Source organism: Lynx rufus, unplaced genomic scaffold, assembly GCF_022079265.1.
Source record: "Lynx rufus isolate CCGP_SWC_20201006 ecotype Redwood Valley unplaced genomic scaffold, mLynRuf1.p SCAF_5, whole genome shotgun sequence".
Lineage (NCBI taxonomy): Eukaryota > Metazoa > Chordata > Mammalia > Carnivora > Felidae > Lynx > Lynx rufus.
Genome location: NW_025814867.1, coordinates 66,710,155 through 66,735,541, shown reverse-complemented (window position 1 = coordinate 66,735,541; position 25,387 = coordinate 66,710,155). Strand labels below are relative to the sequence as shown.

General features: G+C 34.1%; 1 protein-coding gene across 6 annotated transcripts in view; it reads right to left on the bottom strand.

Annotated features, from left to right (window-relative positions):
• Nucleotides 1-9,219: 9,219 nt before the first annotated feature.
• NLGN1 (neuroligin 1) overlaps nt 9,220-25,387 on the bottom strand; it is a 660,198-nt gene continuing 644,030 nt past the window's right edge. For 3 of the 6 annotated variants that reach the window (XM_047099923.1, XM_047099928.1, XM_047099929.1), the window contains 3 exons: nt 15,184-15,369; nt 10,922-11,711; nt 9,220-10,042 (listed from right to left, as the gene is read on the bottom strand). In XM_047099923.1, coding sequence (XP_046955879.1) covers nt 9,220-10,042; nt 10,922-11,711; nt 15,184-15,369 — 1,799 coding nt within the window. Of the gene's footprint in view, nt 10,043-10,921; nt 11,712-15,156; nt 15,370-25,387 lie in introns of all 6 variants that reach the window. The other 3 variants (XM_047099926.1, XM_047099924.1, XM_047099927.1) reach the window with 1 other exon arrangement.

Here is a 25,387-nt window from a genome sequence, read left to right as displayed (position 1 = left end):
ATTTATAGAAGTTTTCTATCCAACTCATTAGTGAATTTTTCATTGCTATACATATTATAAATATTTACTTTTAGTACGTACTTGTCATCATTTAAACAATCTTGTTAATTAATTTATTGAGATTTTCATTTCAATTTCTTATCCTTTCCTTTATGGTTTATACTGTTTTTTGTCTTGTTTAATAAATTCTTTCCTATTCAGAAGACATGGCAATATTTTCCTATGTGTTCTTCTAAAACATTTAAAATCTGCTTTTCATGTTTATGGATGCAATTTATGTAGGATTAATTTTTGTGTGCAGTAGGACATAGAGATCATTTCCCCTCAAGTACAGAGCCATTTTTAGCTGAAGAGTTTGGCATTTCCTCTTGATTTGTAATGTTTAGCATACACCTAATTGCTCCTTTTTCATAGGCCTCTTTATGAGTTTACTATTATTTTTCATTTCTCTCTCTTTAAATTGATACTACTGTTTTAATTACAATAGCTTAATAGTAACTCTGAAGTGAAGTAGTTGCTCCTTGTTCTTTTGCTTCAAAATGATTTTGGCCATTCTTGACCTTTACCCACCTAAGGTCTAAACACAGCCACATACAGAAACATGCTCTGTTACAATTTTGATCAGAAAAGCTTTGGGTTTGTGGATAAATTTGAGACTTATTTTAATGTATTTTAATTTTTTCATGAAGCAGACATGTACTGTGCTTTCATGGAACATGTCCAGATGAATTTAAAAAAGAATACATACATATAATGACCCTTGCACATATACATAGACAGTACACATTTGCATGTTTGTATATGGATGGAATATTTGTAGAGATAGATATACAAATTAGCACCTGTCAATGTCTCTGGGGAAGGGGACTGAGGAATTGGGACCTGATGTGAGTAGGATGTTTACTTTTCACTGTAAAATATTTTATCATATTTGGGTTTTATTAACCTTGTGCATGTATTACCTTTTCTCGTAAGCAATTCCATTTGAAGACTACACTTGACTGGCCTACATCAGCATCTTAGTTATGACAGGTGACTGGTATGAGAATTGGGGAAAACATCATAGTAGCAGAACCACATTCTTTTTCCATAATTTCTTTCATTTAATAAGCACCAGCAACTCAGAAATCTCCAAATGGGTCTAAAGTAATCTCAATTTTCTTACTTAGGATGACTATCACATCATTCCAATATTTTAAATGGAAGAAAACAGATTCTTCAAATTTATCTGATAATGTAGCTTGTGCTATGTGTGTAGACCAAATGAAGAATTAGTCAGTTGCAAAAGAATAAAGGCTACATTTTATTTACTTTTCTATCATCAGTAGCTCAGTGACTCACATATAATAATAGATCCTTAATAAATAGGTCTAAAACTATTGATACGTTTTTGAGGGTGGCATGTAGTGGTTTACTATGGGGTACGATACAGAATCTAGGATATAGTAAGTGCTCAGTAAATGTCAGCTGTTGATTTTCTCAGTAGTATACATACTATTTCTATTAACATTACTCCAGAACTTTATCATTAACCTGATTCTGCATAGTATCTTTGTATCACCTGGGTGAAGATAAAAAAGGTATATTTATCACTTTATTGGATGTAATTACTCTGGGGTGGGTAGAAAGATCTTCATAGGCTAGAACAATGTGCCGAATCTAATGAGGTGGAATGAATAGTGTCCAGTATCCTGACGATGAGATAATCCTCAAATGATCAAGGACAGGATGAAGGCATAATTTGCTTAACAGTAGTACATGTAGAAATTTTAAGGAGTTTTAATAGGGAGTAGGTCTCAATCTGAGTTACCAGTGCACTGTGGGCACCAAAGAATATAATGTTATCATGTTATATTAAAAGAATACAGTTTCTACAATGAGGATATTGTTAGTAGTGCTCTATTAGGGATCAATCTATACTTAAATCATTTGTTATATGCAATTATAGACATCACACATCTTAAGAAATATAAGATTGAGAGAATATTTTTAAAAAGTGATCAAAATGGTGAAGACTAAGCTATTATGTATTGAAAATGGGAAATTTGCTTTGAGAAGAAAATGACTAATGAAAGATGTGATAGTTGTCTTTAAATATTTGAAAGGAAGTCATGTGATGGAGACTTTATGACTTTCAAAAGAAAAAATAGAGTAATAGATCAATATAAGGAAGAAATTCCAAATGCTCTCAAGAGTAGCCACCTGCTTTAGAATTCCAGACCAATGGTGTGCAATAATAAAGTTCACAACCACATGTTAGAACTGTGGTAGAGGATTAAGGAATCAGTTAAGTGGCTGGATTGGATGAACTTTAAGCTGGATATTTCATGTTTGATTTATTTTGGCATAGTACAATGTGGCTTCAGATATTGCTATATTTATCATTGGAAAGGATTGTCACACACCTGCCTTTATGGGTGAACTTGGTCAATAGAATTCAACTAATATGGCTGTGAACTCAGCAAATACTGAAAGTATTGTGTAATGATTTGGTACAGTGGAAAGTAGAGAAGGATATCTGAATAGTTTAAGTGTTTAAACCTATTCCAAGGGTGGTAATAGTTGTATTTTATTGGGTAAGTGTTTAACATTCAGGCCATTGTATTTAAAATTCAGCACATTGGCCCATGATGAGCACTATTTGTTGAATAAATGAATGATTAATTCTTCTCATTGCTTGAATGATGTACACTAGCTTCTAACCTGTGTGAGGAACAGAGGAAGCCAATTCCTAAGGTACCATTCATTTGGATCACCTGGACATATTCCCAATAAATTCTACATTCTTGGAGAAGAAGTCATAGATAGTTATGGAAGACGGCGTGGAAATAAAAGCTGCTGGTAGAAAGTAGCTGGTAGGAAGATCTCTAGTGCAGAGGACAACTCAAGAATGAGGCTGAATATTTTCGTGGGAGAGAAAGAAATGTTTTAAAGGGATATTCAAGGAAACTCTCCAGATTTGGGGCAGTAAGAAGAACTGAAAACTTTGTCACTCCATTGGTAAATAGTGTTTTCAAATAAACATTTATGGAATATATTTGGGACCGGTTTTTGAACTCAGAAATAACATTCTGTAACCTACAAGGAAATGTAAAGATGTGGTAAGAATGTAATCATGTAAGACATCAAACCCTACAAAACATCTAAACCCTTTTGTGGAATGTGAAACTCTTTGAACGTCTTTTTGACGTTATTTGGTACTGATGGTTATATGTGGCCCCAGAGACCTGCAAAATAAGACAGTTCTTTTATTTAGCAATTTGGAAATATTGATCTTTAGGGCATATTTTGGGAAATTCTATGATGGCTTATTTGTTTAACTGTATTCTTACCTAAGGCTATATACAGACGAGCAATGCCCATACCTCACTCAGTCTTCTCTATCAAGATCACTATTGATTAAATAGAACATGACTAGAAACATATCACCCTAGATTTTATTTTTATTTGTTTCCAGTGAAACAATTTGGCCAAGGCCTGGATTAAGGATTAAATTCATTGTCTCTTCCTAAATCTTATTCTCTAAGGACAGTGGATTATGGTTTAAAGAGATTTATTTAAATTTCTACTCTTCTTTTTTAATAAGCTGTCATTAACCTCTAAAAAATAACTATTTGGCGGTATAAAGTCATTAATCTAAAACTGAGAAGGTTTTCTTCTTTTTTTCTCCCTCATTTCCTTACTCCTTCCCTTTTTCTCCTCCCCCTTTCCTCTCTCTTTTCTGACAAGTTGAGCAATAAGTGTTCAAGTTCCCCAAATTCACTCTCTAGATTCTTCCTCTGCATTCACCAAAGGTGAACAGACCATTGCTCTGTCAAATCAGAACTGTCAGCACATGTGTGGGCAATACGAAGAAGTTGGAAAGGAACATTTATCTTGGAAATGTTTTTGTGTGTGTCACACAGACAAGAAATTATTTCTGAGTTTAAAAATAGTCAACACAACTTGGAAAACATGGTAATATTTATTCATGATAATAAATGTGTTTTAATGAAAGCCATGGATGTCCAAACACAAACTGAATCATGACACCCAATGGCCTTTTTTACAAAAACCATGACATATGTCCCATTAATTTGCTAAATGATATGAGTGCAGAAAAGATGAATCAAAAACACTAAAATTCTTTTGAAAATACCATCTAATATAGACAACAACCCTAGACATGGCATTCAAAAATAGTCCCTTTGTTTTAACTTCATCTGCTGTGTTTTTGTTACTGTACCTTTACAAATTTCTTTAAAGCTTTAATTGTTATTGTTCATTTCAACACAAAACTGCTAGCACTTTGGCTTGACCTTCTACAGAAGATTAAATTCAATGACATTAGTACATATGTAGAATGGAATACAAAGTCATTTGAAAATATATGAGTCTGGAAGGACCATCACAAACATCCTATAAACCACATACTATATAGGACATATATACCATGTGGTATATATAATGGTTGACTAGAAAAAGTGATATACTTTCTAACTTATGTTTGTCCCTAATAGCTTCAGACTCTTTTTAAGTTAAATTTACTTATTTGGAAAAAGGTTAAAGTTTGTTAGAGATTTAAGTTTCTACACTTAAATACTATTACATCAGATGCCTAAATAATTATTTGTTATTTTCCAAAAATTCACCTTAATCTTTTGTAGGAGTAGTTTGGACCCATTTGCTGTCATACAAAAATCAAATTAAATGCAACAAAAGATCTTTCTAAATAAAATTTTCTTTTTGGAAATTTATAACACGGTCATCCTATTGTATCTTTTGAGTTGAATTATCAGGATCTGCAAATTTAAAAAAGACAATAAGAAATAAAACTCTAGGAAGGAAGGCACTTATACCCTGCACATGGTAATTCTAGGCTGTATTCTCCATAATTCTTATCAAATGTAATTGATTTTTGGCCTATATACAAACACACCCAAGTGCCAGAATAAAGAGAATCAAGTTGGCTACCAAATGTTTCACATTAGCAGGATTTTTCTTTAGAGGCTTCTGATGGAAATTTGAAGTGTATGTTATCATATCAAGTGCAGGAGAGGTATAAGGCTGTTGGAGAAATTCCCTTAGTTTATTGACTAAAAAGCCAAAACAATTGTCGTTAACAGTAAAGCTTGACAAGATAATTAAGTGAATGATAACAAAATCTCAGCAGGGAAATGCCCATTAATTGAATTTATTTGGGAGCATGTTTTCACAAGTATATATAACCAAATTATCTAATTTTCACTCACGTTAAAAACTGATAGTCTATAACAACTAATTTCTAGAAATGAAGAAAAAGCCCAGTACTTTAAACCAATAACACAGAGGAAAACAAACATCAAAGGATTGCCATGATATTTGACAGCTTCCTAAAAATTCCATTCATCATTTTGCCCTGTGAAAATCTTTCAGTGAAACTCGCCAAAGGAAAAACCCCAGTAGTATTTATGTAGTAGTGCTGTTAAAGCTGAAACACATTTGCCACATTCTTTGTATCTTTTCATGATATTAATATGTGTGTCAGTATGACTATGTCAACAGGTGAAATCACTGAGAAGAATATGATAAAGATACAACAATCGAGTTTTGGCATTTCTTTTCTGTAAGAAAATTAGTGCGTTGTTTTCCTTTTAAGTATTATATATGGTTAATTATTTTTAAAAATTTGTTGCTGTTTTCACATTGTACAGATCAAAAAATCAAATGAAAGCATCATTATGGTCAACTTTTAAATTTGAAATGAGGAAGGAAACAATTCACACTTTACTCAGATTTTTTTCTTTGAGCTGCTAGCATGATCTCTCCAAATTCAAATTGGACATTTTTAATGCTTTAGCAAATGACTTTCCAATTTCCATAAAACTAATGAATCTTAGGACACATCTGTAGTAGCCAACCAGATTGTGTTCAGAGTCAACATATTCAATAGAAATTTAAAACTATGGAAATTATCACTTTCATGTTTCTAATCCCATACTCTAGGACAACTTTAATCTATTGATAAATGTTTGGCAATAATTTTATAGAATAACAAAACAGTGAAATAAAGTCCATCTTGGCTTAATGTTTGTATAAATTCTAAGCAGCCTTGACTATCTGCAATTTAATCTGAGGGAGGAAAATCTGAATTAATAAGTAATGTCAAAAATATTCTTTTAATTTTGTGATTTACTTCTTTCTAAAGAAGATTATCTAAATAAATACATTTTAAAGATATTGGTTAAAATTTAACAATATCCAAAGTCTTTCTTAGATTTAGAAATTATGTTTCAGCTTTAAAAACAGTTCTTAATATTCTGCTTATTGTGGGAAATCATTTTATGTTCAGAAAACTAGCTGCTGTAATTATAAAACTAACAACTAACACTCCTTCACGATGACTTTATCACAACTTGAGAACAGTAATAAAACCTAGAAATGCTTCTTATCTTTCACAGAGTTGGTACTACATTAATTTAGAAAAAAGAGTAGGACTACGCTTTGTTTTACTAAATCACTTCCCTAAATTAATATAACATAGATGTCAGTTATGGCATATATAGGTAGATTGATAGATTAATTTAGAGCAACAGCTACGTAGGTGGACGTAAATATGGCCATCATTAAGATATAACGGAATGCCTGATTTTGCCAAGTGAAGTAATGCATATGAAAGATTTCACTCATATCTTATTTTGTTACTATTTCTATTTCTGCTTTTTAACCAGTGTATTAAAAGACGGGTTTCTGATTAGCAATATTTCAGATGCTAAGCAATTCGTTTTCTTGGTTTACATTGGCAGTTCCCAGCCTAAAAGCATAACCACATCAGGCAAAAACTGCATGTAGACCGCTCCGGGTTTTGAAGACTTTTTGCTTCTAACAGGGATTTTTATTTGAAGTTATAGAGTAATTTCTACATTTAATTGATAGTTAATAATTGGGAGGGGAAATTACAAGCAAAGAAATTCCTTGATATAGAAGATTTTATCTTTTAGTGTCAGCTTAATGTCTTGCTCAGCACTTTTAAATTCTCTTAGGAAGATAACTTCCTATCCATTACTTTATGATAGCTTAATCACCCTTATATTATGAACCTAGCTATTCTCATTCCATGAAATATTGCACATTTATTTCCAATAGACCTTTTCCTTGACAATGAGAATTGGGACCTGTGTTTCTAATTGAAAACAATTGGCACATTTTATTTCTACAACACTTTCACATAAGAGGTATTTAAAAGTACAAAGCTAATATTTTTCATGAGTTCCTGGGCTTATAAAGTTTCATCAATTTCATCTTAGATGAGACTTGCCTTTAAATACACGGTGTGTTTCCTGTAGAAGTTACCTGTATGTCTTCAAAAACCCTACTGGTCTAGAAAAATGACTCTCTGAGACAGTCATGTTTCTTTTCTTTTCTTTTCCTTTTTTAAAAAAAAGACAAAACAGCAATAAACATTTTAGCTCTTTAATGAGCAAAGATCATGTCTCTTAGCATTGGACTAATAGTCATTATCCAGATTATCTTTATTTCACGCAATGACCAGTGACATGGCCAAGATGTACAAAGTTGTTTCCATCAAGTAGTATACAATTTTTTTTGTATAATAAGCTTTCATTCTTGAAAAAGAGTAACTGAAAAGAAAGGTTTCTGTTACTGCAGTTAGTTTGTCAGAGAAAGTTCTTTGCATTATCTTACAAACTATCAAAATTGCTAGTCATCTGAAAAAATGTAAAAAAAAATCACATAACTTTAGTCTAATAGAAATATAGTACAGGTAAGAGAGAAAGTATTTATCAGGATGTGCTCTTTAAGTCCATCTCAATTTTTTTAATATAAATGTACATCTGATTACATATACAAACATTTGGAAAGGTCTGTGATATACTGTTACTGGTAAACAACAGGGGGATGAAGAGTTTCCTGTGGTCTTAAAGTATTCATTTAAAATCACACATACGTGTAAGACTAAAATCCTCCAGGTGTTGACTCTCCTTCTAGGTTCTGTATCTATGTTGTACTCTACTGAGATTGCGTGAGTAAATTCCAGTGGATGAACCTCAGTGAGAAAGATAAGTGATATGAGGAGGGACATAACTGTATATTGAATTATTAGTAGTAAACATTTTGTCATGCAACATGAGTAAATCAATTAACTGAGAACTGTAATCAGAGTGGTAATTTGGGGCATCCTCATATCATAAAAGACTGTTGCAAGTAACTCTTTGGACACACTTCACCTTACCAAAAGGAACAAAATACAGAATAACAAAAACCACAGAAAATTATAGATCCTGTAGCACATGTCCAATTAGGGCTGTATTTCTATAAATTATTTAGGTTGGGATGAAAATAACATTAAAAACACAGGAATGTTTTTTTCCTGGGATTCATATCAGCGAGTATTCACCACTATACCTATAGTTTCTTCAAATACCTTTAATAACTAATTCTTCCTATTATCAAAACTACTGTGAATTATTTACTTCTAATTACTTTTGCCCCTTAAAAATCTTCTTTAGGTTCTGCCAATTGATAGAGGAAGCTTCTATTAAAGACTCCAATGGGATGAGAAGAATTTTAATTACGGCTTAATCAGCAGCACAGCCACCAAGCATATAAATTATCATGCACATCGTGCTAAAAATATCCAGTTTCCTTTATCCCCACAACTTTATACTGACAGCACTTATGTGATAACGTTGTACCTGCCAGTCTTTAAACTTCTTTGTCTTACTGGCAAATTTCAGCATGAGCCTCCGCTAAGGCCATTAACAGCACTGGTGCTTTGTGTACTTATCCAAATATGTAAATATGGTCTACACAATAAAACAGCTCCAAATAAAAACTGGTGAAAATTATCTGACATTCCATTGGTGTGTCCCTTGTGCATATTCATGGTTGTTTTTTTATTTTTATTTTTTATATTTCAGACATAGTTCTTTCCTGTTTGGTGTTCCACATGCCTAATTCCATTATGTAACATAAATCTTCAAAAAATTAATTCTTGAATATGAATGAAAAAGTATCATTCAGAACAATTGCTTCAAGCAATTGAAATTCATTTTTAAAGTTGATTTGTGTATATATGTACAATTTAATTTTTTCAAAACCCCCAAAGTTCTTGATATGTATATTCACATAATATTCCTCCTTATTTAAATAGTAAGAGTCTTGTAGGTTGAAAGCCAAGGAATCTTCAGTAATCTTTTACTGCAATCCATCAAAAAAATAGAGTTTGTTTCTCTTATCTGGCTATACCCTGGTTGTTGAATGTGAATGGGGGTGGGGATGGGGATGGGGCAGAGTATTGTTCTGTCCTCCGGTAAATGTATTGAATGTGTGTAAGGGTTGAATCCCTGGTATAGTATTGGGAATCATTGTAATGGTGTTGGGTGTCATTAAGGGAACATCATCAGGTGACCTCCTCATAGCTAGTGTGTAATCTGGGGGGCAGGCGGTCCGAAGAACCACCTCATGTGGATGGATGGACTCACATTCATGATCCAAATCAGTGTGCTTCATTTGGAGGGACATGATCTCCTCTTCTTGTGCGTGGGTCAGATCGTTGGTTGTAGTACGCTGAGGGCTGCATCTCCTATGAACGTCATGTCTCCTCTTATCCTTTTTGTAGTACAGGGCTGCAAAGGCAAGGATGTTCAGAAACAGCAGTGATGCTCCAACTGCAATAGTGACGCTCAGCTCTGTGGAGTAGTCCCTTTGATCGACTGAAAATGGACTCGGTTGTTGTTTGGGATCATCCTGCTTGGCAGTGGGAAATGCTGATGTGACAGGTACAGAATTCTTTCTCGTAGGTCTGAAAGTGATGTCAGTTGATGGCACTTTAGTTGTTGTCGAGGTATACTGAGAAATGTCATTGAGATTATGCAGATGAGGTACCAGCTCCAACCAGAGGTTCACCTTATTGGCTCTATAATGTTCTTTAACTCTTGGTTTTAATCCAATATGGAGATAAAGTTGATCTTTCTGGGAATATCTGGTCCATGCTACTTCTTCAAAGCGGTTGGGTTTGGTATGGATGAATTTTGTGTCTTGAGGGACTGGTTGATTTGGGTCACTAGGGGAAGAACAAAAGCGCTCATGAGAACAAAGTTGTTTTTGTTTTTGTTTTTTCTTATTCAAAATAGTACTACTTTAACATCTAATTGAAGAGGTAACTTGGCAAGTTAGCAAGGCCTTAGATTGTGTTTTAATAACAATTTGGGTCAACTTAGAAATATAGATCCTATCATAGGCAGGTTAAATGGATGATGATGTGATGCGAGTAAGCCTCATGATCTTGCTCTCTCTGGCCATTTAGAGATGGGTTACTATCTACCCAAAGGTTTTTAAATTCACACACATACACATTGTCTCATAGGCAAACTAGCAAGGACAGCATGGAATAGTGGAAAAAACCTGAGTTTTGGAATTGGCAGATGAAGCTGTAAGTCCTAGTACTGCTATGTATATCATAGAGCTATGAATATCTATATGAGGCTAGGCTCTCATCACCTCAGTCCCTTATTTACAAAATGGATTAATGATACCTGACCTGCCCACCTAAAAAATAAGTTGGAAGGATCAAAGGACAAACAATAGTCTAAATTAGAAAGCACTATAAAATAATATTTGTCACTACTAAATAACAAGAATAAGTCCCGTGTAATTAAAAAATAAAATAAATTTATTTATTGAGTAATACAACAGAAATATGTCTTTCTTTCTTTCTTTTTTCCCAGAGGTATGTCTTTCTTAATAAACTTCTAAGAAGTAAGAACTAATAAAGCAATGATTTCTGAAACAGCACAATATACAAGTTTGAACAGAGACTTAATGTATTATTGGTATTAATCCATTAAGTTAAATCATTTGGACACAAAGTATGTATTATTTTTAAATGCTTACAAGGATATTTTTATTCAATTATAGGTAACTTTATTACTTAGGTACATACCCAGTTTTAGCAAAATTTGTCCAGTATGTCATTACAACTGCACTCAGCATCACATCATTTTTGGAGAAATTGCAAGGAAATAACTCTGTAGGTCCAATCATGGGGATTCCTAGTACGTAGGGAACTTCATCCCCATGAGCTGCATCAGCCCAAGCTGGAACCTGATCTGTTTGGCAATGATGGTAAAAGGCATAGAAATATGTAGGTGAACCAAAGTTTGAGTGAAGATCTGCTGTAGCTACAGCTGGTGCCACCCACTGATGGTCTGTAAACAAAGCCAATAATGTCTTCCTTCTGGTTTCAGGGTTATGACGGTCAGCCCAGTCAGTATACATGAATTTAATGGTTTCTCTCAAAACATCTTTGCCTTCAGGATATCCATATAAATTATCAACAAAATTGGAAACAGCAAAGTCAAAATCACTAGCTGATATACCATCATCACTATCTACTATATTTTCAACAAATTTTAACCCTTCCCCTTGGTTAACTCCTAACATTATATCATAGTTGAGAAACTCTCCTTGCTCCATCAATATCTGAGGGTCATCTGGTATTACATCACCATCAATCACAGGTCCAAAGGCTATGTGGTATCGTGCTGGTTGAATATCTTGGTCAACAAGTTCTTTGTAAGGCTTCTTCTGTAGGCATTCCACTAACTCTACTGTATCTGAAACATTGCAACCAACTTTTGTGGCCAACATTCTAGCATATTTTGCAGGTTGGAAACTAACAGCCCAGCTGGAAAGGGCTGTTCCACTTTGAGCTATTGCTCGTTGAAAAAGTCCTATAGGAAAAACAACAGAGTTTGAGATGACTTTTGAATAATGTTGTGGTAAAACAATAACATCTGATATTTTAGCTGTGTAAATAAAAACCCATATACAACTCAAGAAACAGGAAGATACAGACATTTTTGCTTAAGAGAAGGTACATAAAGACATCCCCAAGGTATAAGGAGTCAAAGAGGTAAAGTCTTATGCTTTGAGTGGCATCTGCTTTAAGGATCAAGAGGTCTAAATTGCTTAGTGTCTCAAAGAGGCAATAAGCAAGGAGAGATGGAGAACATGTAAATATTAGTGGTAAAAAGTCCCGAGTATTTTTTCACCCAACATGTAAACACCCATGTTATTATGAAAGCCAACCAGGTGGGCTTTCTCCCCCTTAACTCTTCATTAGAATTTGTATTGGTTTTTTTTTTTTTTGAGAATATTTCTTCCAATTTGGCTGCATGTATCTTCTTTCAAAATGGGTCTGTATGCTTGTTTTAATCAGATTTATTAAAAAAAAGAATTGCTGGGAGCTCACACAACTACTGGGGCTGGGGAATTTGCTAATACCCTGGGGATGGCCCAGAAGGCACACAGAACAGAATATCACTTTAGACATACTCTTTCCAACTCTTCATGTCAGACATAGTGTGCTGAATATTCATCTTTCAGAAGAAGATATAACATTTGAAGTGTTTTCACTAGGTTAAAGAAAAAACCATCAGCAGAAGGATTCAGTGTGTGTTTGTGCATGTGTGGGGGGGTGATTTAACTTTTTCCACTGTTGAATACTCACTGCTATATTTTATCATAAAAGATGAAAAAGTCATGGTCCACTGCTTTTTACTTAATTGCGTTTAAGAATTATAAATCATGGTCCCAAATGCAGTTTGATAAGGGTTGCATCCCATTCAAATTTACAAATGCACTTTATCTACTCATTAAGATATTTTCAAATAAAATTCTTGTTTTTAAAACATTATCTATTTTCTTTAAAAATTACATTTATTATCAATTTCCAAAAATACCTTCATAGTTGTTATTTAAACACATGCTCAATTATTCATATGTGTTAATGAGATAAGAATTATTCTTTTCAAAAAGGTGTTAAAGCAGTGTCTGAATTAGAAGCAAAGTTCCAGATTTTTCTCCAAACATATACATGTATTCAAAGTGTCTATAATGTGTTCTTAGATAATTCTAAAAATATTCAAAAAATCAAACAGTACCAATTTAAATTTGTTTTGGTTTCTGACTTCTTTATGAACATATTTTTAGTTTATCAGAGCAAAGTATGCCAGAGCAAATGATATAAATACAGATATTTTTTAAAAATTACATAGGCTATGTGTTTGTGAACATTTGTTCAGAAAAAATATTTTACTAATTAAAAACTTTACAACTGAAATAAACTTGGTGATTATTTCCCATTTCAGGGGCTCATTGAGATTAACTAAATATACCAAAGAAGATTTGGGAAAAATACATATTACATTATAGTCTGAAATATGCCATCTAGATAGTATTAGAAAAACCAAATACTTTATCATTAATGAAAATGCTTATTATGTATATATAAGTTGTGGTTGACTCCTGGTAGATACAAGTCTGAGCATTGCTGTAACCTTGGGGAGTTTACAGACTTTAAGTCAATGTCTGCACTGGAGATAGAATTAGCTTGATGATTTTAAGGTATCTCCTGGGCATCTCCTGCTAAAAATCATGCAGCCTTTTTGTAGAGATAGGCTTAGGACTAAATCAAATATAAGTCCATTTCTCTGGCCCTGCCATGGACAGTCTTCCTTGAAGAGTGTGATGGAATATTATATTTTCAACTATTGGCATAGACATTTGCCACTGTTCATTAAATCATCAATTGATGAATAGCAATGCTGGCCAACTTACTAATTGGTTCATCTCTTTATCAAATGTTAGTTTTATACTAGGTGATTAGCTTTGGTGCCCATTTTTGCTCTACATTTAGAAAAACTTTTAGAATAAATAGGAAGAAATAATATTTGAGATCAAACGACCCTAAGAAGTCTGAACAGATTGTCTAATGTTAACCTACATAAATATTGGCATTCATATAGTCCTCAGCTAGAACAATCTAATCTCTTCAATGAAAAAACAATAACAACAAAGTTTATTTCAAAATAAGTCACTTCATTATAGACCAAAATCCCTATACACTTGGAAATGTTCTCATATGTGTCATTTTGTCATCTCAAATCAGAACTCTATTAACTCTATGACATAAAGAAGATGTCACATAAACTATATCTATAAATTAAGTCTATGAAAATATATGATTCTCCAAATATATACACTCATTTAGTGATAGGCTGTTCTTTTGAAATTCTACATCAATATATCTTTGATACTGAAAACACATATTCTATGTCTGATGCTCCATATCATAAAACTCAGTCTTACAGATCAAGATGCTTCATGAATTACACTTGACAGTATATACTTGTTTAATATATATAAAATGACAATAAAAAAAGCAGAAAACACAAAATGGTCTGTGTTGATGTGCCTGCTCTGTCTTCCTCTCTGTTATGTATAATGGAGAAAAAGTATTTGCTTTTGCAGTCTTTTCCAACAAAACACTTCTGTTCTTGCGGATATTTCAAGTTAATAATGCAATTAGAATGAGTGAATTAAACTCATGGTAAAATGGAAATTCATAAAAAAAAACAACATGATGAGCCTTGGGCAGGCACTTTGGAAAAAGGGTGTCAAGGCATGAAAATGGAGACAAGAAAAATGCTTCATGGGTTTAAGCAGCCTCAGTGCTCCAAGCTGCTTTGCCAAGCTTTACAGGGAAAAAAAATAAACACTTTGGAGGTTGAAAATAGAAAAAGCACAAATTCAAACCTAATATTCCTTTTAATGAAAAGCTCTACTAGTGACCTTGATGCTTTGACAATTTTGGATCATGCATGCAAAATAATCAAACATCCATTCTCTATTCAGACAAGTGAAAACCTTGTTTCCAGACAAACCAGCTTGTGACTGCTTCCTTATCTTCCTACTGGTGAAGGGTTTTAAATGCCTATTGTCTTGAAAATAGATAATACACAATCCTTGCATTTAAAAAAAAACAAACACCTGTGTTTGACTTTTGATTACTGAATAAACAGAGATGACAGAACTGTGAACATCTTTGATTTTCCCCAAAATCACCTTTTAGAGGAAAGAAAAGTAACTGTAATGCTAACTATTCTGAAGTGTGCTTGAAAGGGCATCCTTACCAAGCTCCACAGGAGACAAAGAAAAGAGTTTGACAAAAATTTAAACATGCATAGAAAAGCTGAAGAAACAAAAATTTAAACAGTTATTGAGCTCAACCTAACACTCAGTTTCAACAGAGAAATATGTACAGAGCATCACATACTACTGATGGTGGTAGCATGCAGACACCAAAATTGTCAAAATTTGCAACCTGCATAATACCTTTGGTTGAATTGCTCCAACGGTTACCTTCAGAATAATGGGATAAAGTCAGCAGATTGACACATGAACCCCCAGCGCCAGATCCAAAAACAGTGATTCTTAAGGGGTCACCACCAAAGAATCCAATGTTCTCACTAGTCCATCTTAAAGCCTGTATGAGGTCAAGGAGTCCATAGTTTCCTTTTGCAGCCTGATCCCCTGTGCTTAAGAAACCTGGAAGATTGAAATAAAAGAATACCTTAGATCACCTTTTTGAGTTGACATGAATCAAACAGACATTCAATTAAAATACAATTAAAGCTTGGGGCGCCTGGGTGGCTTGGTTGGTTAAGCGTCCGACTTCAGCTCAGGTCATGATCTCGTGGTTTGTGAGTTCGAGCCCCACGTCGGGGTCTGTGCTGACAGCTCAGAGCCTGGAGCCTGCTTCAGATTCTGTGTCTCCTTCTCCCTCTACCCCTCCTCTGCTTGCACTCTGACTCTCTCTATTTTTTAATAATAAATAAACATTAAAAAATACAATTAAAGCTTGTATTCATCAAGGTGAGTACAGTACAAATTCTTTAGTAAAAAATTATTTCCCACCAGAATAGAAGAATATACTTGAGGAAGAATAGTAGACACTGAAATCTGAAAAGTGACATTTATCCTCCCCAAGTTACCCAGGTAATAGGTAACAAGGGGCAGATAAAGAGAATGAAAACATTCTGAAAAACCTCAAGGGAGACATTCTATAGGCCAAGTTACTTGGTGGAGATATTTGAGATAGTATCATGGGGAATATGAGAATGTGCTTTTGCATAAAACACTGTGTCAGTCCTCAAGTTGCTCATGATCTAACATGGTTGGAATTTAAGGAATGTGTAGCACAGGGGCAGGATGTGAGGGTGATGAGCACGGGTATTTTTCTAAGACTTGTGCATAAAATTATATGCAACTCTTTGCATGTAGATATATATGCACATTTTTATCAATGATGGTCCATGTTTAAGAAATAATCACTGTGTTGGGGCGCCTGGGTAGCTCAGTCAGTTAAGTGTCCGACTCTTGATTTTGACTCCAGTCGTGATCTCGGTGTCCTGAGATTGAGCCCCATGCTGGGCTCTATGTTGAACATAGAGTCTACTTAATATTCTCTCTTTCTGGGGCGCCTGGGTGGCGCAGTCGGTTAAGCGTCCGACTTCAGCCAGGTCACGATCTCGCGGTCCGGGAGTTCGAGCCCCGCGTCAGGCTCTGGGCTGATGGCTCAGAGCCTGGAGCCTGTTTCCGATTCTGTGTCTCCCTCTCTCTCTGCCCCTCACCCGTTCATGCTCTGTCTCTCTCTGTCCCAAAAATAAATAAACGTTGAAAAAAAAATTAAAAAAAAAATTCTCTTTCTGTCTCTTTCTGCCCCTCCCCTACTCGCACTCACTCTCTCTCTCTCTCTCTCAAAATAAAATAAAATATAATCTTTAAAGGAAAAGAATGAATCAGTGTGTTAGAGATAATTTGAGAACACATTTGGAATACCTTAAATGCTAAACCGAACATATTTGCTCAATTAGAAAACAACATAGAATAATTGGAGGTTTTTAAAAAGTTCAGACTCATATATCTAGAATGTTTAAAACTCTGCTTAACAGTAAATCTGATAATAAAGAGGAATATATATTGCATAATACAAAGAAAGGAGGTAGAAGAAAGTTTATAGGGATCTGAACTGACAGATTGGCAAAGACAGTTGAAAAAAGGGGATAGAAAAAATATTGTGGCTGTAACAGCTGGCTGAGTAACTTTCTTTATATATGAAAGTTTTAGAGAGGAGTCAAAGATAGTACTTTAATAATACTTTAAACATATTCACTCATTTCACCAACTTAATAGCTTTTATATTATGTTTATTACAACTTGTAAAACAAATATCTACTCTCTAATATATTTCCACATTTGCTATAAATGAAAAAGTATAAAGTAATTCATAAAAGATTCCATTTTATAGATTATTCACATATTGTGTAGGAAATATTTAGAGATATATTACACATAAATTGATTATATTTAGGGATATAATTTCCAATCACACCACGTGTATAGAACTCATCTTTTTAATTAGATATATTCCTTTATTGCAGACCCGTTAGAGGAACTCAACATAAAAAAAAGAAGTAAAAATTACTTTGTTCAATGTGAAATATACCTTTATTTTATAACTGACATTTATACCTGACTTTTATTTATAAGTCAGGAAGTCAGTGATACTTGTGAAAACCAGACTGTGATAACAGTACCTATCAGTTAAGTGAATCAATCCATACCCAAAATGAATAAAAGGACAGGAAATTCTTAGGATCACTGTAGGAAGCAATAGATGAAGACAAATCTTTTTGAATAGTTTTGCAAAAAAAATATGAGGTAATGTTGATTAGTCATTCTTTTTCTATAAGACCAAAAAATTTAAGAAACAAAAACACAATCTCTAGTCCATTATGCGAGCATATGTGTTCACGTGTGTGCACATGTGTATGTGTGTATGTGTGTGCGTGTTTGTGTAACTGCAAAACCAATCACCATTGATACAGAGGTTAACTTTTAAAAAATAGGATTCAAATAAATATATCTTTCTGGACATACTCACTACTTTTTTATTAAATATACATAACAATTTAAGGAAATCTTCATGGTATCTTCTTAACATAAAAGCACTTTTCAATATTCAAAGGTCATATAAATGAGAGCATATTAAAATACAAAACAAAAACATGGCAAACAGCTCTTTTAACTTTATTTGCTATCAAGTAAATTTTGGTATAAGATAGAACCATTAGTTTAAGTTCCTGAAGGGGTCTGTTACACCTTTTTTTTTCTTTAAACATGGACTGATAGCATGAACTCTGAACACAACCTTATGAAAGGATTACTATGCACTAGGTACAAGTGACTCTTGAAGGATAAAGTGACTCTTGAAGGATATAATAAGTGTGTGTGTGTGTGTGTGTGTGTGTGTGTGTGGGAAAGAGAGAGAGAGAGAGAATAAATGAATGAGAGAATGGGAGTACACTCTAGGTAGTTTATTATCTATAATTTTATATCCAGATAGAAATTAGATTTCTGAATATAGCTTATGCCACTCAGCATAAACCCCAGGATTTGTATTTAATTCCTTTTGAAATAATATTGAATAATTCCAGTATTATTCAAATAAATCTCTATATTCATACAAAATTGACTTCCTAATAAAATAATCATAACTCAATATGTAGCATGTAGAGAACCATAGTAATAATATTATTATCTCTAACTTAAAATATAGGGTCTCTATAATTCCAGTTTTAGTAGCATCATTTTAAGGACTCTGGTAAGTTGGTCAATTTTGTGTTTATATCATAATACTTGTAAAAGCATGTCAATTGGCCAAAAAAAACAAGTTCTAATTTATATATGATTTAGTGAAATCTTATAGCATCATCAAGAAAAAATAAAATGAAGTCAATTCAATTCCAAAGTTGCACTGTTAAGTCATAGCATGGAAAATGGAGTAAATCATCAGATAAAAGATTGTGGTCCTAGGCTTGGAATGTCCAAGCTATTCTGTCAAACTTCATTTTTACCTTTCATTACAGAATTTCCTTCACTATTAATTTTTATTTCATGTGTATGCTGTAGTTTATCTATATCTATCTATCATCTGTCTATCTCTCTATCTCTCTATCTATCTATCAATCATCTATCATCCTCTAACTAAAAGCAACTGATCATTAGCATGAATTAGGAAAAAATAATACCTACTGCCTTTATTAAGGTCAGCCAGCCAATCAAAATCATATCTCTTTAGACCTGATAAAGTAGTACTACATGCTTCTGATGCTATATTCAAACAAGAGTTTGTGGCTCAGCCAAGGGCAATAAATGAGGAAAGTTAAGTGAATCGCTGCCTCAAAAGAGACACAGTTCGCTAATTACCCAAGTGATTTGCATTGGCAGTATTCTTTATACTTTGCTATCCAGTGAAGTGTCATTTAAAGTTCTTTTTAAAATTGACTTAGCTGCTGTGTCCTTAACAGCAGAATCATTTCAGATCACTCTACTTGGAATTTTACATTGGACTTCTCAACTACAGGCCAGCCATGGCAGAACTCAATTTTGCAAAGATCCCAGTGTTCCTTACCTTCCTGATTACTTTCAAGAAGGTTTTTCCCTTAATGTCACTTAAGTCATTCTTTATAGTCATTTAATTTATCAGGCCTTTCCTGGCTTTCAATTGTAAGCTCCTAGAATGTATGACTAATTATTGTCCTAACACAATTACACATTATTTTGTAATATAGAACAATAATGATTACAAGTTCTTCTTCTTTTTGGGGGAGATAGCAACAGAATTCTCCAGAAAACAATATTTACCTATTTAATTTACTTGACTCATGAGTATAAAACCTGAAAACATTATTACATTTAAACTTAAGGTAAACTTTCCAAATTCATAATTACAAGTATGCCAAGAATTGTTTCAGTGGCTCATGTACACACTATAATTCTCACCAACTATGTGTTCAAATAGAATTTATTTAATGCCTTTTTTTCCCCACCTAAAAATTAGTCCTACTGAAAAAAACCAAAAACCAAAAAACAAAAAAACTTCTCCAATCATTGTTTTTACTACCTGGACTACTAGTTTTACTGATCTGATTAAATTTACTGAGCAGGGTTTGATGTTTACCTGATTTGGCAACTAGGATTACTTTCAGGTGTTAGAAACCAAGCAAACTGGACATGGGTCCACAGGCTCTTGGAATGGAAAAATCAGATCAGGCATAAAATAAATTGGCAAGGGAGAAATAAATAAAAACAGATAATGGCTGTAACCAGCTGTTGGTTTGGGCTACTGACGCCCACCAAATTCAGACAGACAGACCTGAGAGAGTAGGAGAGAAGCTGAGTTAAGCTGTCTGGCGGCAGCCCTGCAGCTTCTTGGTTGACCCGATCTATATTCAGGTCGCTTACAGTATAACTGTATAGACGACATATTTCGAATGTAAAACAAAAGGAAAGCAGGGTGCTTCTCAGTAAAAAAGATCTAAACATATTCAAGGAGGACACTGAGAGTAGCAAAAATGCAGACTGTTTACATCTGAGATGACATTTAGATTTTCAGAAATTAAGATGTCAGTGATTCTAGGGGCGCCTAGGTGGCTTAGTTGGTTAAGCATCCGACTTTGGATCAGGTCATGATCTCACAGTTTGGGGGTTAGAGCCCTGGGTCAGGCTCTGTGCTGACAGATGAGAGCCTGGAGCCTGCTTCAGACTCTGTGCCTCTCTTTCTCTCTGCCCACCACCCCCCCTCGCCCCCTGCTTGTGTTCTCTTTTTCTGTTTAAAAATTTGTATAAATAAATAAACTTAAAAAAATAAGATGTTAGTGATTCTATGTTGTAGTTATGCTTTCTTTTTTAAGGGGAGAAGGGCAAATCTGAATGCCTATGCTTATAGTGTTTGATATCTGACAGTGTTAAATATATATATATATATATATATATATATAGGAGTCCTCAGTATATGTTCGTGCTATAAAAAAGTAAGAAAGAAATCTTGTCTGTTTATCAATGCTGTTGCCTGGATACAGACGGTTGTGGTTGGTTTTTGAGTCAAATTGATAAGAACTTCAAAATAGAGGCCATACTGAGCATTAAAGAGCCTGCCTTCAAGACATGAGACTTTGAATGATAGTGAGGCATCCTTCTAGGGACTTGGGAATATAGATCAGAAAAATAACTCATTAAGGATTTTGCATCTTAAACATAAAAGGATTTAAAACAGTAGGATTAATATCTCAAAACCTCCCAACTAAAAATCCGACTGAAAATCCCATGTACTAACTTTCCCTGTCTTCTTAGCTGCCAAGTCCAGTCTGTTCTTCCTCTGTACTCTGTCTCTATTTCTTGCTTTTCACTCTTGTTCCTGACTTACTCTAGTTCCTCCTCTTTCTTTCTTAGACTCATGAAATTCTTCGAGCTAGTCATTCAACCTCCAAACTTTCAGCAAACAAGTCCACCTTCCATTCTGTCACCAGACTCACTTTTGAAAAATATTCTGTTCTAATGGTGGACATTGTTATATCAAATAAAACCCTTATGTTAACACATATTGGACAGTTCCTCCTCAATTTCTCTTTGAGTCAGGATTGTTTAAAATATGATGGTTTATGGGGCGCCTGGGTGGCGCAGTCGGTTAAGCGTCCGACTTCAGCCAGGTCATGATCTCGCGGTCCGTGAGTTCGAGCCCCGTGTCAGGCTCTGGGCTGATGGCTCAGAGCCTGGAGCCTGTTTCCGATTCTGTGTCTCCCTCTCTCTGCCCCTCTCCCGTTCATGCTCTGTCTCTCTCTGTCCCAAAAATAAATAAACGTTGAAAAAAAATTTAAAAAAAAATAAAAATAAAAAATAAAATATGATGGTTTAAAATTCCCCAAATTGGGCAATTTGGGGTCTGTGTAGGGAAAAAGAATACACATAATAATATTAATTACTCATCACCTCTAGCTTAACTTCCCTGCTAATGTGTTCTTTTGAGAGCTATCATCTAAATTTTTCTTAGAAAGCAATAAAAGACAAAGTCAAAATAATTCCCTTTTTGTATGTATCCTCCAGAAAAAACTTGCTCTGAAATGGGTGATATCTTAATATCAAATAACTTGGTGGTATTTCCAAACTTTATATCTTGGTACATTTACTATCTATCTATCTATCTATCTAATCATCATCATCTATGATCTACCTATTTTTTTTTTTTTATTGTGAGGTAATTTGCTTTTTAATGGCTCATGTTTGGGAAAAGCAAACTGAATTACTGGCCACATCTCTTGATTGCTGACAGCTGACATGGAAAAGGTGAAGGTGACTGCCAGCAGATGTCTGGAAATAAGACACCTGTAGATGTCTATTTTTCAATCTTCAAATTTCCCATATGTTTGCCATCTCCAAGGTAAACAGGTGAGTTTGGGCTGTCTATAGTACAGTCAATGGTAACATTTGTGACTTTTTCCCCCATAGATAGTAATGAAGAAACAAAGGTTCTGGTTTGCTTGGCTCTGAATTGTGTACACTATTCCCATTTCAAGGATAGCCCAAGATACTAGGGAAAAGGTAACACTCAGTTCCTGATCCCATGCCATCACCTCTATTCTTCACCCCAACCTGAGGCTGTTAATGTTCACAGTTCTTGGTCTCCATGTCAAGAAATGCTTATGCAACATTCCTTGAGTTAGGCTTTGTGTACTTTCTGGCTATTTGAATCTGGACAACAGACCTAGTAACAAAACTGATAAAATTCCCATCCTTTCTGAGTAACTGTTCTCACAAAGAAGTGAAAAAGCACTCTCCCTTCTAAAAAAGCTATTTAGAGGAAAGAAATCACATCGTTAATTTCTAACTGTTCTGATTATGCAGGAATGTGTCTAATGACTTAAAAGCATAATTTACTTCAAAGCGGGACATTCAAGGAGACACAATGGCTGCCATATAAGAAAAATCTTCAGCACCTATATATATAGTTCAGAACTATATAGCTTCAGGAACAGTAAAGACTATAAGAATATTCCAACTATCTGTCTAATGCATATTTTGGTCTTGTTATAATGTGTGTGTGTGTATTTTGTAATTTATCATTTGTATTTACAATGTGTTCATCTTTTTTATTTCCTCTGAACTGGATGCTCCACTGTACCTGCCCCCAAATGGCCATTCTGTACATGTTTTCTGAATGAAGGCAGGAATTAACACGTTATAATTCTGTTATAATATGGAGACCAACAATTAAATTCTTTCCAAACAGAAGAGGTCTATGTATCTTTCTTTGATGGCAGCAATGAAGTGAGAAGTTAGGAACCTCTCAGCAGCCAATCTGTTTGGAAATTGTTCTTAAATATAGAGTGGACGGTAGCAACATTAAAGGGGGAAAAGTAGAGCCATACTGGGTAGAGACCTCCTGATGGAAGAAGAGGACATGCCAACCAGCAAACTGGCCCCGATATTGACTCAGATTACCGTCCCAAGGACATAAAGTTAGAAAGGCATTTGAGATTCTCTCAATAGTTAGTGTTGTGAAAAAAGCACAAGGCTTTAATAGGGCAACTTTGATGTGCAAGCAAGTTGCTGGGTAAGTTAGTTAGCCCCTCTGTGCCTCAGTTTCCTAACAGATAATATTAATAGTAGTACCTACCCTACAGAGTTATCATTATTAAAAGATAATGTCTTGACACACAGGAGGGCTTAATATATGTTAGTTAAAACTGTTTTGGTTTTAATCAACTAATTTGACATTTTCCTCATCTTCACCTGTTTATTAAATTTTTTTCCATTTTGATTGAAAAAATATGAACTTCAAAAGGATTAAAAAGAAAAAAAATTTGGGGTGCCTGGGTAGCTGAGACAGTTGTGCGTCAGATTCTTGATTTTGGCTCAGATTGTGATCTCATGGTTTGTGGGATTGATCCCTGTGTTGGGCTCTGCGCTGACAGCACGGAGCCTGCTTGGGATTCTCTCTCTCCCTCTCCCTCTCTTCCCCTGCCCTGTTTGAGATCTCTCTCTCTCTCAAAATAAATAAAAAACATTCAAAAAAATTAAAAAAAGAAAAACAAATTTCAATTACAAAAAAGTTAAGTGTATGTATACAGACAATAAGGTTAAATTTACCAGAAGTTTTTATTTTATTTTATTTTTTATTTTATTGAAGTATAATTGCCATACAATATTATATTAGTTTCAGGCATACAACATAGTGATTCAACTTCTGTATACATTACAAAATAATCAGTTCAGTAAATCTAGTTATCACTCACCACTATACAAAGCTAATACAGTATTATTTTCTATATTCCCTGTGCTGTACATTATATCCCAATATGACCTATTTATATTTTATAACTATATTTTACTTATTTATTTTGATCCCCTTCACCCATTTTGCCCAACTCCCAACCCCACTTCCCTCTGACAACCACCAGTCTGTTTTCTGTCACAGAGGTTTCAAAATTGTTCTACGGGCTGTGGTTGGCAAGACAACTGACAATACATATGTTGCCCTCTAAATTCTAGTCAGGTCGTAAGGATATTTGTTGTGACATAAACACATTTAGGGAATCCTATTAAGCATAGAAAGCATGTTTGTATGTATTGTAGATACATCCTTCGAATTCAACTCAAACATATAATTGGGTTGAATTGTAATGAGAACAGTTTCATAAGCCAAAATACTGTGATGATGACTAAATAGAACACGTGGCATCTTGATTTTCTGATCACTCATTATTTTAGAATAGTCAGCAAAATTGCTGAAACATATTAGTAGTACATTTTTTTATGTAGAAGAAAATAGCAGAAAAAAAAGATAAGTGATTTTTTTAGTAATTTTGACTATGATAAAACAGGCAACAGTATTCAACTGCACATAGCTGAGACCTGAGAGAGACAGAGGGATGCTGTGTTCTTCAATCCCACACTAGCTGACCTCTGAGAAAGATACAATTAATTAAAAAAAAAAAAAAAAAGAAAGGTAGGAGATAAGGTCTGGGTAATGAATAAATGTCTGGTAATGAATAAACTTAACTAACTTAAGACAATTTAACTAATTTCATATGAATGTTAACCAAACCAGATTGTTTTATATATTTTGTTTCTACTATAGTAGGAGTTTTTGAGAAGATAATATTGTCCTAAGGTATGACTAATAAAATTTGATAATCTTTAATGCTGCTTCCATTGTATTCTTCTCTACTAAAAGCTACCCTGATTTACCAACTTAATTTTTTTTTATTTTTGAAAACTTTCAATATTACCAAACATTTCAAAAAATAGTACAAAAATTTACCATGTATTCATCACCCAGATTTCCCACATATTAACATCTTCTTTCCTTCCTTCCTTCCTTCCTTCCTTCCTTCCTTCCTTCCTTTCTTCCTACCACTAGTTCTCACTCCCCCTCACACCATCAAATCTAGAATCACATGGTGAATTTAGTTTTCTACTTAATCTCCTTAATTTTGAACAATTTATTGGTCTTTGTTTTTCTTAACCTTGAAATTTTTTAAAGAATACAGATCAGATCAGTTATTATGTAGAATGTTCTTCAATTAAGATTTATCTGATGTTTCTTCCTGATTATATTTCCTCAGGTTATCAATTTTTGAGAGAAGGACCATGGAAGTAACGGTGTGTTTATCTCAGTTCATCAAAACAACAGGCACACAATGTTGATTTGTCTCATGACCAT